The sequence below is a fragment of the Polyodon spathula genome, chromosome 3 (genome assembly GCF_017654505.1).
Source record: "Polyodon spathula isolate WHYD16114869_AA chromosome 3, ASM1765450v1, whole genome shotgun sequence".
Lineage (NCBI taxonomy): Eukaryota > Metazoa > Chordata > Actinopteri > Acipenseriformes > Polyodontidae > Polyodon > Polyodon spathula.
In genome coordinates this window covers 93,606,833-93,622,137 of record NC_054536.1, presented here as the reverse complement: position 1 = coordinate 93,622,137, position 15,305 = coordinate 93,606,833, and the positions used below count along the sequence as shown (strand labels likewise).

Below are 15,305 nucleotides of genomic sequence, written 5' to 3'. Positions count from 1 at the left end.
TAACAGCTTTAAGTCTTTTGCGGTAAGTATGTACCAGCTTTGCATACAGTGTCGGAGTGATTTTGGCCCATTCTTCTTGGCAGATTTGCTCCAGGTTGTTCAGGTTGGTTGGACGACGCTTGTGGACCGCAATTTTCAAATAGTGCCACAGATTCTCAATGGGATTGAGATCAGGACTTTGACTGGGCCACTGCAGGACAGTCACCTTTTTGTTCTTGAGCCACTCCAACGTTGCTTTGGCCTTGTGCTTGGGATCATTGTCCTGCTGAAAGGTGAATTTCCTCCCGAGCTTCAGTTTTTTAGCATCTGAAGCAGATTCTCTTGCAGTATTTTCCTGTATTTTGCTCCATCCATTCTTCCTTCAATTGTAACAAGATGCCCAGTCCCTGCTGATGAGAAGCATCCCCACAACATGATGCTGCCCCCACCATACTTCACTGTAGGGATGGTGTGTCTTGAGGCATGGGCAGTGTTAGGTTTGCGCCACACATAGCGCTTTGAGTTTTGGCCAAAAAGCTCTATCTTGGTCTCAACTGACCACAAAACCTTTTCCCACATCACAGCTGGGTCACTCTCATGCTTTCTGGCAAACTCCAGACGTGCTTTCAGATGGTACTTTTTGAGTAACGGCTTGTTTCTTGCCACCCTCCCATACAGGCCAGTGTTATGCAGAGCTCTTGATATGGTTGACTGGTGCACCATTACTCCACTCCCAGCCACTGAACTTTGTAGCTTCTTCAAAGTGATTGTTGGCCTCTCTGTGGCTTCTCTCACAAGTCTCCTTCTTGGTTGAGCACTGAGTTTTGAGGGACAGACTTTTCTTGGCAGTGACTGATTACTGATCCAACTGTGCTCACTGGGCTATCCAAACACTCGGATATTAATGTGTACCCTTTCCCTTATCTATGCATTTGTATTACTTTATCTCTAACGTCTGTAGAATGCTCTTTGGTCTTCATTTTCCTTCACATTCACAGCCTTACCAATGATCCTTCAACAGTGGGGTTTTTATCCACAAAATGTGACAGCAGCTTTAATGGTTCACAGGTGGAGGCCAATGGTAAGGTAACTGTGTCGTCGTTAGGGCAATTTCTTTCATCGGTGCAAACTGGGAGCTTCCATAGCACAGGGGTTGAATACTTATGCAAGCAAGATATTTCAGTTTTTTATTTTTATTAAAAATATTTCCCAACATAAAACCAATGTCACCTTACAATAACTGATTCTGAGTTTCAGTATTTAAAAATAAAATATCAAACAGAACGAAATTTCAATATACCATTTGTAATTCAGTAATATGAGAGAATTGGTCAGGGGTCTGAATACTTTTGCAAGCCACTGTATATATATACATATATATTTTATATATATATATAGTGAAATTCTGCCGGTACTCACCCTGTACCGGGACTTATTTTGATGCGGGTACTGGGTCCAGGGACTTATTTAATCTGCTTTTCTTTGTGCAATGCCCCTTTTCTAAAACATTTTGAAGAGTTTACTTAAGTTAAACATGAGTTTTCACTTGCGTGCACATCTAATAAAAAGCAGAAGCAAACCACTGTAATGACATTACTTTATGAAAACGGGTCTTTTGCCACTTTGTTTATTGTGCAGAAACCACAATACCATGGATACATTTTTTATTAATTATTAATAACTATGCAGAAACTCAACAGAGAAACACACAAAATACATTAGTGTAGGATAAGTGTGGCAGAGCAAAGCTCTGCCCTTTAAATTGGGATGGGGTTAATTTCCCCTACCTGCCTGGGTTTATTATGTTCAGGTGGCTGGGGTTGATTAGTTGATTAGGTTGATTAACGATCAATCAGTGCCCAGCCACCTGACATAAAAGGAGGCCTCTGCTTCTCATTTGGAAAGGGGGAGCTGAGGAAGCAGGTTGGTGTTTGTGGGTTTTTGTATTTGTGAATCCAGTGAAGGCATTGCCCGACCTGGAAACCTTAATTTTGCAAGTTGTTTTTGTATTGCTTTATTTGTGTTTAAATCCCTTTATTTTGCCCTTGTGCACGTTTATTTTTTGTTTATTTATAATAAAAGTATATTTGTTTGAACTGCAGTCTGTCTCTGGGCCTCTATCCACGCACCAGCCTGGCACAATAAGAAATAAGTACAAAAAAATACATAAAAGAAACAGGGATATATGTTGTAATCCAAGGCTGTTATTGCAGCATGGCCAGGTCCTGGTGTAGGTGAGTACCCAGGGTCTGGAACACAGGGATGATTGCTGAGAATACTACGGGGATTAAAATGGCCAAGTCAAGTGCATCATTAGTTGTAGTAGTGCCTGTTACATAAAACATTTGAGGGGTATTTTTTCCCCTACTGTGCATTGTTTGACTGAGACCTTTTTGTATCACCATTTTCATAGCAGTTGTTTTGTTCTGTGAGATCCTCCTTTTTTTAGGATATTATGAAACTAAACTCCTTCTCTACTGCAGTTACTACATAGAGTAATACTTCTTAATATCTATTTAAAATTTAACTTGTGTTACATTACCGTACATGACTGAGTGATACATGCAGAGGATAGGACGCCTTCAGTATTTTCACCTTTTACCTACACTTCACCCTTATTTATATATAGATAAGTAGATAGATAGACACACACACACACACACGTGGTGGACGTTGGTAAGGCAGCGAACAATCCATGGGTAATATAGTGCAGTAAACGATGCTCCACTGTATAGGTCGCTGATGAAGTAATAATATTAAAAGGTAACTAAGATTATATGTTGGAGTAGGTACAAATATCGGTAGTTAAATCGCTTTTTTTATCTTTGTGTTATAAAAGGATTCTACATTCACACTTGCCTGAGGATGCAATTGACTGATCGCAAAATGCATTTCTGTCAGCCCACCGTCTAAGGTCCAGTTCGGTCCCACGAGTCATAAAATCAGGGTCCGTATCCGACTCGTCCTGCTCTTCCGCGACAAGCTTGCGTGTTTTCGTCTTGTATGTGCTGGAGGGCCATCTGTCGCAGCCATGAGACATTGCCGTTTATATGATCCCCACCCACCTAGAAAAACACTGATTTGGCAAACAGTTAGGGTGAAACTGGTAGCAGGAGTTCCCATGACTACCCCGTCAATCGAGCGCCATCGTTGTTGTCAAGGGAGGTAGAAATAAATATATCAACCGATGACGATATAGAAGAGTGCGGAGCGGCAGCGTGCTTAACGTTCTGCAATTTCATGCAAATCTCCAATTAATTATAACTGAAAACAGAACCTGGGACTCCTTTTGGATGCAGCGGTATTCACTGATATCAGATATGCGAAACTGAAATTTTGAAACTTTTTTTTTTGTAAATGAAACAAGATAAAAAAAAATTTTTTTGTGCAAATTCGTTTAAGCTAGATATAATATATATTATATTATTATATATATATATATATATATATATATATATATATATATATATATATATATATATAAAGAAAAAAAACAAAAAAACTACAGGTTAACAGTATAACAAAAACTGCATGACAAGCAAATGCATGTAGTAAAGAAGAGAAAAACCGGACTTTTCAGCTTTAATAATACTTCTGTTTTAACTGGTGTCTGTTTAGAGCCACACTTGCAATGTTAAACATGTTCTTTTCGTTTATTTATTTTTTAATAAAAAATAGTTTCATTGTTGGGACGTTATCATTGTGTATGCCTATTAACCGACAGATAGTATAGTATTATTGTGGCATGTATTAATATATCGGAGATTACAATTTCGATTCAATTACTTTGTTACTATCGTTAAACGGCAACTGAAAATACATTTTATTGCATACCAATGTATTAAATAATTTCTTAATATTACAATGTTAAACTAAATCTAATATTCATAGTGCACATATGTAAATGCGTTGAAATACATATCCATAACAAACCTTACCTCTAATAATAAACCCGCGTTGGATGAAAATTTATTGCAACTTTTTTTGGTGGTGACATGACGTCATAATGGTGGTTTAATCTGTATTTGGCCCTGTCGTCGGTGATTTGAGTAGCGACACCTACCGCCAAAAGATAATAGCGAGCTGTTTTTCACTGCGGTCATTCTGCAAGCGGTGAAGCTGCGTAACGAGGCTCTGCTCGCTTAGGTGTTTCAAGTCAGTTCTAGTGAACAAGTGCAGCGCTTTATGGCCTGTCTATGGACGTCTTGGGGAGCTATGGAGTGCTGAAAAGAGAGAGTGAGAGGCTGCACGGTGAGAACGAAGACCTGAAAGTCATGGTGGCCTTGATGAAGGAGAACATGGATCTGCGTTCCAGAAGCAGTGCACTGGAGGAGAGCACACCCAGGGGCTCTATCACTGGAAGCAGCTCACTGAGAACAAGTGAAGGAGGATCAGGTAGTTATACCTGCGAGTCAGTGTTCAGAGTTAACAGCAATGGGAAAACAAGAAGTTCATTTGCTTGTCAGTGGGTTAAATATCTCTCTCTCTCTCTCTCTCTCTCTCTCTCTCTCTCTCTCTCTCTCTCTCTCTCTCTCTCTATATATATATATATATATATATATATATATTTGCATATATATATAAGGCGGGCCGTTTGTGTCCGCCCTGATATTCGCTCAAAAGTATTCCGGAAGGTTTATCATTATATGATCGTGTGATAATATGGTATTATAACCTGGAATGCATTGCAGTATACACCCATACTGTACAGTCAGCATGTTCACAGGGAATATCAGTGTAGTGTCTCTGATTACCCATGTCTAAAATACTACAGCACCAAATTGCAGGACACATAATATATTAACGTATTATATTGTATGGTTATTGTAGAACCATACAATATGATATATTATGTGGTTTTATTACAAATGTTATGGGAAGTTGTAAAACGGAAGTTTTAACGGTGAGGTTGCACACACAGAAAGAGCCCAGTTAAACAAACAAAATTCAGTAGCAAAACATTAAATACAAATGTAGTGCTTGGCCCTGAATGACAAAGCTTTTCTGACCGTCGAGGAGGGCTTTTGTGGTGCTGGGCCCTATTCGTCAAAGTGTCCATTCCAAAACGTGTTGTCATGAATGGATTTAGGCTGATTTAAGAACTGGTTCTGATTCGTCAAAGCCGTGTTTCATTTTTCAGACATCTGTGTGATGTCATTTCATACCAAAAAGCGACTGTTTTCCACAATCTGAAAGTTTGGTAAAGCCACTTGTTTTTCTTGGTTGCATATCATTGACTATAAAAGTGGGAAAATGGAAGTGATTCATGAAATGTTTTGGAGTGAAGAAGGACACTGCTTCGCATCTCTTCTAACAACAATCAGGCTCAACAAAGACTAGCGAGATGGAGGCAACCCCACCCAAAGATTGTTAAGCAAAGATTTTCTTAACTAAACAAGCCCGATGACAAGGGAAAAAGAAGATTCAGACTTAATACAGCCGCAGTGTTTAACCTGTGCGAGGAATTAACGGGGGGGTTGGAAAGCCAGGCTGCTAGAAGCCATGCTGTACCAATACACATTACAATCCAAAGCCCCGTGGTTAACCAAGCGACAGGATCTTTGTTGAGAAGGGCAGTCAACTACATCTCCTTAATTTCGTTGTCTCCTCAAAAATCAACATCCAGCTCCTTGTCACCTGAAATAATAAGTACAAGTATAGTTTTAAATGATTTCTTATATTTTTTCTCATTTGTCCTTTACATGGAGACACTTTGTTTTTACCTTGATGTAGTTACCTTTTTTTTTTTTTTTTAGGTAAGGTAATTCTGTTAATATGTTTCCATCAAATAAACATAATAATTGGTCAAGTGGTTTCTTTTGTTTTATCACTTGTTTTACAGATCAGTCTTGGCTTTACATTTCTAACTCCTTTACTGGAGTTGCACATTAAAAACAAAACCAGTCACTGCCTAATTGTCGTTTGTAAGGAGATATTAATGACACCTATCATTTCCACGTTTCCATTTTAGTTTGACTTAAAATGATATAACATTCCCCTTAAATTGTGCAACTGGACCTCCTGGGTTTTTGTTCCTTTCATTTAAATTTCTATTTTTACCATGAACACGTCCCATTAATGCAGTGGATAATAAGGAGTAGGGTTCAGGGATTGTGGCTGTAAATATAGCAGAGTCATTGGCCACCAAGTTTCTTCAGGATCTGTTTGCTGCAGTCAGTGTTGGTTCTGTATGTGAAGAAAAAAAATTATATTTTGTCAGTTCATTAAGCACTGAAATATGTCCCAGTTCTTTATTATCAGCCAGACCCCTTTTCAAAGAAAACCAATACACCTTTATATGAAGGGTCACAACTCACTACAGTGTTGTCATTTCTTTATTGTATTTTTTATTCTGACTCCCACCTACCCTCCACTCCAATGTCTATCCCAAGGAGAGCGTGCACATTCCAGGTGGACAGGATCCATTCTGCAGTGGTGGTCACTAGAGAGCAGGACTGGGTTCCACCCCCTGTAGCCTGGTACCCTTGCCTCAGTTTTTAATATTTTCTTTGTACCCTCTCTCGTAGGTCAGGTACAGCTGTGATGGGCTAGGCTCTCTCTCTCTCTCTCTCTCTCTCTCTCTCTCTCTCTCTCTCTCTCTCTCTCTCTCTCTCTCTCTCTCTCTCTCTCTCTCTCTCTCTCTCTCTCTCTATATATATATATATATATATATATATATATATATATATATATATATATATATATATGCATTCGCTTATTGCTTTATTGAGCTATTCACATATAAAACAAAAACAAAGACATTTGCTGTGGCTGGATACAAAATACTAATAATAATACAAATCTTAACATAAAACTTGGGACACATGCACACTTAAAAGAAATAAAAGCAGTGAAACGACAGTGAATCCTTAATATTTAAAATGGTATGGTGATCATCAGCATTATAATAAACTGAATCTTGTTTACAGCAACAAACTTGACCTGTCTTTTATGATATTTGTTGTTATTGATTCATTGCTTGTTTAACTTGTATCAATGACAGTAAGTGATCCACATGCCTTTTTTTTTTTGTTATATTATTTTGTGTTGGGGCTCTACTGTAAATACGGCTGTCCCGAGAGTATACAGTAATGATAATAAGGGATTTGACCCTTCTGAAAGAAATAATAAAAAACATACAGGATGATATCTAAGCAGGTAAACTTGCTAATGCTGATAAAATGCAGGTAAAAATTAACTTTGCCTAAAGCCATTGGAAATAGCCAGAGTTAGACTGCTTACGTTATATAAATAATAATAATAATAATAATAATAATAATAATAATAATAATAATAATAATAATAATAATAATAATATTTTTGTTTTAGGAAAACAATCCATTCTGTGGGATGATACTTTGGAGGAAGGTCAGTTGTCCAGAGAGCTTCTGTCAAAGTCACACAGAACATCTTCTCCCTTGGTTCTCAGTGCCCTGTCTAAAGATACATATTCATATTACAGTCCTGACAAAAGCAGCTTTCAACCTTTACGGGTAACAGAAGAAAGGACCCGCTATGCAAGGCATGGAACTACAGGTAAAAAGTAAACACAGGTTCCTTTATGTGTGATGAAATAACTGCTTGTTTCAGACTCAGGGATTTAGGGATTCTGGGTTCAGGGATTCGCTTGGAATGCTATTGAGAGAGAGACGGAGATCGGGCGGTAGCCCAGATTTATTTACAATATTTACAGATTTCAGCACAGCCGTTGCTGGGGTGGCAACAATGTTATCTTCTACTATAGGAGTCCTGCCGCAGAAATACTAAGCTAGCTCACAAAGCTGTATTGTCGGGTTTAGAGGTGGCTGGTGAGCATAAAAAAATGGGGAGGGGGGAAAAAGGCGGGGTCTGCAGCAGTAGAATCTTCTTGTTGTATTGTGACTAACAACACTTTCAATAGCTTAACATTTACCCAACAACTTGGCTCCTAAACACATAGCCCATCATAGCTTATTCTAATAACTGTTACACACTGCCAGCGTATGTTTTAAAATGCACCGTATACAACATTAATATAGCATTTAGACTTCACGACCACGTCACAGGGTGCGATTTGTCAAATTTCCACAAACATATTAATATAGCATGAAAAGAAGTGCTGCCACGTCCACAGGGTGCGATTTGTCAATTTCCCCCGGGGCCCTTTGTCATTCACCTTGGGGGGGGAATTCACACTACAAAACAGTAGGAGAGCCTCAAGCAAAGATGCATCACACTGATACACCACTAATGTGCTAGCATTTCCACTGTCGTTTAACACCTTATTATTATTATTATTATATTATTATTATTATTATTATTATTATTATTATTATTATTATCGATAACTTAAAGGCAATAACAACATATTATTATATGCCACAAACCACATTTGCCAAACAAAGTGACGGTGTACTGTACATACGTACACAGAATTGCCATACTATATGCACAATGTCTGAATATCATTGGTAGAAATGACATTTTCCAACAGGAGGGCAAAACCTATTTTCCCTGCTGGAGATAAACATCAAAAAGCAGAGCTAACCTTGCTAACATACTTTGAAAGAAATATTTTCTAGGCAAGAGAAAGGCAGACCAAAATCAAGGACATCCTATCGACTTAATTTATTAAACGCAAATGACCAACAAAATAATGATATACCGTTCTGTTCTGGTGACTTCTAAATCACAAGAGGCACCTTTACAAACCCGCTGTTTCATCAGAAAAATGTGCCATGCAACAAAAGAAGCTTCATTCATTTATTAATTGATTTATTCTAGCACAGTAAAGGGAATAGATGAAATCTGGTCATTCTGTCTGGTTTTTGACATCCTAGTAAATACAGTTCCTTATTTCCATGTGAGCAGCAAGCAACTCCTTTCTGTAAGTTGCCGGTGTCCTGCCGAATTTTGCATTCCTGAGATATGCGCACGCGTCAGTGTTTCATACTAATATATTCATCAACGGGGGAATCAGCACGTTGCACTTTTTAGACATCAAAACACCATCAAAACACCAAAACACAAAACGGATCAAGTGAAAATTAAATTAACTTTTCGTTGATAGATTTGCTTTGAAATGTGAGTAATATGTAGCCTCATAATCAAAACGTGGAAATCCTTTGCCGTTTTCACAACATGTATGCGTAATACAAGCACAGTATTAGTAATAATACTAGCGCAGATTCGTAGGGTATTATTTCAATGTAATCATTTTCAATTATGCACTGTATAGCTAAACCTCAACTGCATACACAGTTGCTCAAGTAGGGTCCCCAAGTGGCTCACTCAGTTAAAGCGCGGTCGCTGGGAGCCCAGGTTGAGTCACACAGCTTGGACGGCGCCAGTTCTTATCTGGGCTGGGCAAAGAGGCCGAACTTTGCTGGGAAGTGGGGATTTTGCTGGGCGTCACATCCGCAGTGATTGTTGCTAGGTGCTTCCAAATAGGCGAGTCTACAATAACAGTAAAGATTAAGTTTTAAACATCTGTAAAATGTTATAGCAAGAGGTCGTTTTTTAATCTCAAAGTATAGCTGGTAGACGGAACGGTGCAGTGTTTTGTGGCAGACTGCAACACCATTCAAAAAGAAAAAACTGAAAAATGTAGTCTGAACACCCTTATCATCTGTAAGCCATATCTGTGAAACCTTTAACAATTCAAGGACTGAAATGAGACGACCATTTCATAGCAATGTCAGCCATTCCAGATTGTATGGTGACCTTAATCATTTAAACACAGTTAGGCTTGTTACTAATGCATACATCTATTATTCAGACCTCTTCTTCGCAATAGACTCACTATTGTAAATCTGCTTCGTGTTAACAAGAATATCAATTTAAAAAAGGCTTTCCACAAAACACGTTAATATCACTTTCACTCGGGAAACTAAAATACCTGCCCTAGCCCAGTTTCCCAGGACTATTTTCAATATGAGCTTAAACAGTAACCACTTTATGGGGCACTACACCTTTAAAATAAACACATTTCAACTTTTGCATAAAAAAGGCGTTTGCTTTTTATTTAAACAAAGTACAGAACATGTATTTACAATATTCTGAGGCAATGTGTCCGTACGGAGAACAACGAAGTGAAACTATATAGCAGAATAACACATCGGTGTCAGCTATTGCACTTCGTCATCATTAGTCTACTACTATTCTTCTTCTTCTTTAGGAATAGGTTTTTAAATCATTTTGTATCAAACGATAAAGTCTGAGAGGCCATTTTTGTGGGAAACTTACCTCAACATCGGAAGTTTTCGTTTTTCCTATAGGAATGTTGAATCAAGGTTTTGAACTGCTGTTCATATAGGAATGTTGAATCTAGGGTTTACGTTAAAATGTCATTTTTTCTGGCATTGTAGACAATATTTGTGTTTTTATTTTATTGAACATTTTATATATAAAATTGTATTTTATTTTTTTACTTTGAAATTTTGAAGAGGCACTGCCTCCCGTGCCTCCTCCTCTAAGGAGACTCCACTGGTTGGATGGTCTTACAACCCCTAGTACTATTTAAGCAGTGCGACTGTAACTGTAAGTTCAGAAGAATTGCTGACCTGAATTAGCTGTGCTCTGGTTATGATCAGTGCTGACACACTGTCCTACAATGAGTACAAGTCTTTAATCTTGTTTCCCATAGATGTCTCGCACCAGGAAATGGAGCGCGCTGTTGGGGAGATTGCCTTCCAGTTAGACCGCAGGATCCTGTCCTATGTGTTTTTAGGGCGGGCCAGGCTCTATGGATTCACTGTGTCCAACATTCCTGATAAGATCGCCCAGGTCAGTGTCTGCAAACAAAGTGCATGTGTGAAAGGGAGGGAGCACTTTGTTAAACTGCAGCTTTTCCCTCCCTGTCTGTTGATACCTGGGTTTCCTGTCCTGGTTTGTCTGCAGGTTTCCACCAACAAGCTGAGTGGGAAGGTGGACGAAGCCCTCCGGTCCCACATGACGCGGCGCTACGCTGAGCTGATGGAGAAGCTCAAGGGACTCGGCTATAACCCACACCTGCACCCCCGATTCAGCGAGCACATTGTCAACACCTACGGCATCCTGAAGCAGCGGCCCGAGGCCTGCACCGCGCAGCTCAAAGGTTACAACGACCCTGACAGCCTGAGGAAGATGGTGATCGAGGTGGTCCCAGTTGCAATGCTCAAGGACACCCTGCTCCTCCTCAGCTGTCTGTGCTACTTGGCAAGGCAGGATGAGAAGGCTCTGTTTATCTGGTAGTGCAGCTGCTTCACAACAGATAATAAAGCTAAGTTACAGTAGACAAACTGTGAGCTGTTAGTGGCCTCTTGAACAAAATAGAGGGCTTTTATCTTGCATCTAGACTTAACCAATAGAATAACCTAGAGGTACTCCCAAGTATCAAGCCACACCCAAGCATAATGTTGTGGGGCTGTAGTGCTGTGAGAGAAGCCATGGTTACGATGAAACTTCCTTCTTTGAGGTCAAAAGTATATGCAGTCATATCCTAAACAAACCTTTTATTTATGTATTTATTTATTTATTTATTTATCACATTATTCTTTTATTTTTAATCACAAGGAAATTGCATACAAACAGGTTTCCATGGTAATAAATATTGAGAACAAACTCCAACGTTGTACTGACCTGCCGTTAGTTTAAAATTTCTTGAATCCCAAATGCTTTTTAAAGGGGTGTGGTGGTGTACACTACAGGCAGAAGCACTCCTATAGTAACCAGGCACCATGGAGTTATACTGTAGTGTAAAGCTTAGTCTGATTGATGGACACTTAGCTCTGAACCGCAGCGCAGTGCTATGTTATTTTTCATTTTCATATTTCTGTCTCATAATTTTAATTATTATTACCAAAACAGCTTTAAAAGGACCTGTACAGTAGTCTGTACAGTATTTAATGAAAATCTGTACAATGGGGAGTAACATATGTTCCTTTTTTTATAAATATTTTAATTTCCTTTTTAAATAACATACATGCAATCTTATAATGCAAACATCTTCTCAAATATAACTTTAACATTCATGAATGTACAAATCTAAACCCCTGACCCATACCCATGCCGTCAGTGATAAGCAGCAGTAGTGTCAATATGCTCATTTTGCTGCTGATTAAAGCCTCCTTGCTGGTGTGAGCGACAGACGAGACAAAGACAGGACAGAAAAGGACTGACTCTTTTTGGAGCTCTTTGGGATCTTTTAGTGCCTGAGCAGTATCTTTCACTTTTTGAATGTTATGTAATTGTTATGTAATGAATGTAATTGATCTCTTTCAACGCCTCAGGGAAGGGAGAGAAGTAGATTATGCTCATCTCGAGTTCTTATTCCCGTGTTGAAGTCTCATGCTGCTAGCAACACCACTGCACAATCTAGTGGGTTTAAAACAGCTCTTTTAAATACTCGTCCCCTAAATAACAATGCTGTCTTTCTCAACCAATATATCTTGGATAATGGGTTTGACTGTTGCTTTCACTGAAACTTGGCACTGTCCTGGAGATCTGTCTTCCTTGCATCCGGCTACATCGCCTAACTTTATCGTTTCTTGACAAAATGGAAATAACTGAACTGACCACTGTGTCCTTAGTACTTTCACACAAGGACTTGTGATAACCCCCTGCAGTCTTTGTTCAATAAATTGTTAACACACACACACACACACACACCTGTAATGGAAAGTAAACTAATCTGAAGAGTTGACAAGGTGTGCTGCTCAGGGGGACTATATTGTAGACCCAGGTTAAAATAATCACACAGAAAGTTGATTTTATATATAAAATAGCATCTCTTTTAATACACATATAAACTTGTATCGTAATGTATTGTAGTAAGGATTCTGTGAACTTTGGTTCGTCTGATTTTTTAGAGAAAGGAGGGGTTGAAAATGAGAGCCATGAGATCATGTTACAATATTATGGAAAGGAGTTATATCCAGTTAATTTTGAATTTTTTTTTTTTTAATGAACTCCAATTAGCTTTTAAAAAAGAGTTGACTTATAATGTATCACTAACTCAAAGATAAGAACTGTCAAGGCAGATTGATGATCAGATTTAATTGAGACTCCTGATGTATTCAATGGAGGGAAAATCCTTTTTAAGCCCAAAGCAAGACCCCATTCAATACCATTGAACTTGATCTTGCAAGCTAACGTGGTCCACGTTCTGAGGGTCTCTGAAAAACTGATTACTGTTTGGTCGAAGTCAAGTCTCTGCCTTTTGAAGACAGTTCTTATTTTTCAATATGTCCTACACTACACTTCCATATACTGGAAGGTAAGCATATGAATTTATAACTTGTTTGAATTTATATCTTGTTTATATTGGATGCATTGCTATAAGGTATAGGATTTATATTTTAGCTATGGAGAGTGATATATTGTATGTTGTAGGGCATATCTGTATTACTATATTGAAGTACTAATGCTGTTAAACCTGTAAAGTCACTGTATTGCCCAGACTGCTTTTTACTTGGGATTTACGGTGGTCTGCGCAACCAAACAATCCACTTTTTAAAGTATTTAATAAACTGAAAGAGTACTAACACTGCTCTGATTCCTAAAACTTCAAATTAAATGAGTCTGTGTGATTTTCTTGATTATTAAAAAAAAAAGTTGTCTGGACATATAGCCCGCCCAGTGCATGAACAAAACCACTACAGGGGTTTAAAACATCTCCTTGAACATCTCCCCTGAGTTTAAGAGTTTGCTCAAAGCATGAATATAAATAAAAAGAGTACATGTGATTCTGACAGGGTGGTGGATCTGCTGTCATTTTTAAATCCTCCTACACTGCTACTTTCACAAGTATTCTTCTTTTCGATAAGTTGCAGTGCACTTTGGATTTCCATGATGTTTTATTCTTGTGGTACTTTACCGTCCACCTAAAGCTAATTCTGCTTTTTATCATGAATTCTGAAGGTGAGAGTACAGAAGTGCGCTTGGATAGCTAGTGCCCCGCCCCCACAGATAGAAAGAAACAAGAGGGCGGACACGGGCTCGAGAGTGCAGCAACTCACTCAGAGACAGGCTAATCAGAAGTGATGTGCGAGCAGTGCCGGCGTCGTAACCAATAGTGCCTCCCCGTGTGATGGTGTCTGTTTGCTAACTGTGCATGCGCAGAACTTTGAAGACATGCCCAGAGCGGAAAATCAAGGGAGACAGTGTTGTACAGGGTTTCTCGAGAAAAATTAATAGACTGATCTTCAGAGCTGTGATGCTTTTGCATTTTTTTTAAATGTACATTCAGTTGGAAAGGTATTTTTTCTTTAAGAAATAAATAAAAACAGACTACCTCTAATTTTGTCCCAGAGATCTTTTCCTGTCCTCCGTGTCGAGTTACACACACCTTACATTAGGGCTTTTGGTTCTCTTTCAATTCGAAGACAACCACCAATGACATTACATATGGGATATGCCTGCCTATTGGGTAGGTATCGCTGAGCGCTCTATACCAGAGCTGCTGACAGGCCCCTTCCTGGGATAATGCACTCGGTCCCACCCCCGAGGGAATAAAATCATACAGACAGACTGGCAGGGATGGGGTTAATTTCCCCTACCTGCCTGAGTTTATTATGTTCAGGTGGCTGGGGTTGATTAGTTGATTAGGTTAATTAACGATCAATCAGCGACCAGCCACCTGACATAAAAGGAGGCCTCTGCTTCTCATTTGGGAGGAGGGAGCTGAGGAAGCAGGTTGGTGTTTTGTTGGCTGTGATTTTTCAATTTTCTAAATCCAGTGAAGGCATTGCCCAGCCTGGAAACCTTTATTTTGTACATTTTGGTTTTTTTGTCTTTCTTTTTGTGTTTCAATCCCTTTGTTTTGGCCCTTGTGCCTTTTTATTTTTGTATCTATTTATAATAAAAGTATATTTTTTTGAACTGCAGTCTGTCTCTGGGCCTCTATCCACTCGCTAGTCTGACACACAGACATTTGTCTTTTTCCTTCTGAAGACAGTACAGTAAGACCTCTGTGTTGAGCTGAGCATGTTGATAGAAAAGAGCTTCTTGAGTTGAATTATCAATTTTATTACCTTTGCATTCATGCTGAAAGCTGGCTCGTCGCTTTCCAGGAATCAAATACTTTCTGTCTTTCAGCTGCTTCCTCACTTGTAAGCTCCTGCATATTTATTTGGGAGTATGGCAGCAGGGTGTCTCTGCGCACCAACCTTGCTTTCCTCCTCAAGGTGATCACAGCCTTCCACATTAATGAATCTGTGGAACTGGAGTCCTTCCATCCACCTCCATTTGCTTCAATGGAAGATCAGAGATTGAATTTCCTCTTCCCAGTGTGGGCATTGAGATGCTACGTGTATAGGACAAGAGCTCTGTGCCAATCTGACAAGCTCTTCATCTGTCACAGGACACGG

At 39.0% G+C, this 15,305-nt stretch overlaps 1 protein-coding gene across 1 annotated transcript; it reads left to right on the top strand.

Moving 5' to 3' along the window:
• Positions 1 to 3,504: 3,504 nt before the first annotated feature.
• On the top strand, positions 3,505 to 12,741 carry LOC121313679 (speriolin-like protein). The gene is made up of 4 exons (XM_041246464.1): positions 3,505 to 4,374; positions 7,309 to 7,515; positions 10,604 to 10,743; positions 10,858 to 12,741. Exons 1-4 carry the CDS (start codon positions 4,176 to 4,178, stop codon positions 11,188 to 11,190), a joined length of 879 nt encoding a protein of 292 aa, XP_041102398.1. The 5' UTR covers positions 3,505 to 4,175; the 3' UTR covers positions 11,191 to 12,741.
• Positions 12,742 to 15,305: the final 2,564 nt, after the last annotated feature.

Coding starts and splice junctions, on each gene's coding strand:
- LOC121313679 (XM_041246464.1), top strand. CDS start 4,176: ATGGACGTCTTGGGGAGCTATGGAGTGCTGAAAAGAGAGAGTGAGAGG. Junction 7,516..10,603: donor TGCAAGGCATGGAACTACAG/GTAAAAAGTAAA, acceptor TGTTTCCCATAG/ATGTCTCGCACCAGGAAATG. Junction 10,744..10,857: donor TTCCTGATAAGATCGCCCAG/GTCAGTGTCTGC, acceptor GTTTGTCTGCAG/GTTTCCACCAACAAGCTGAG.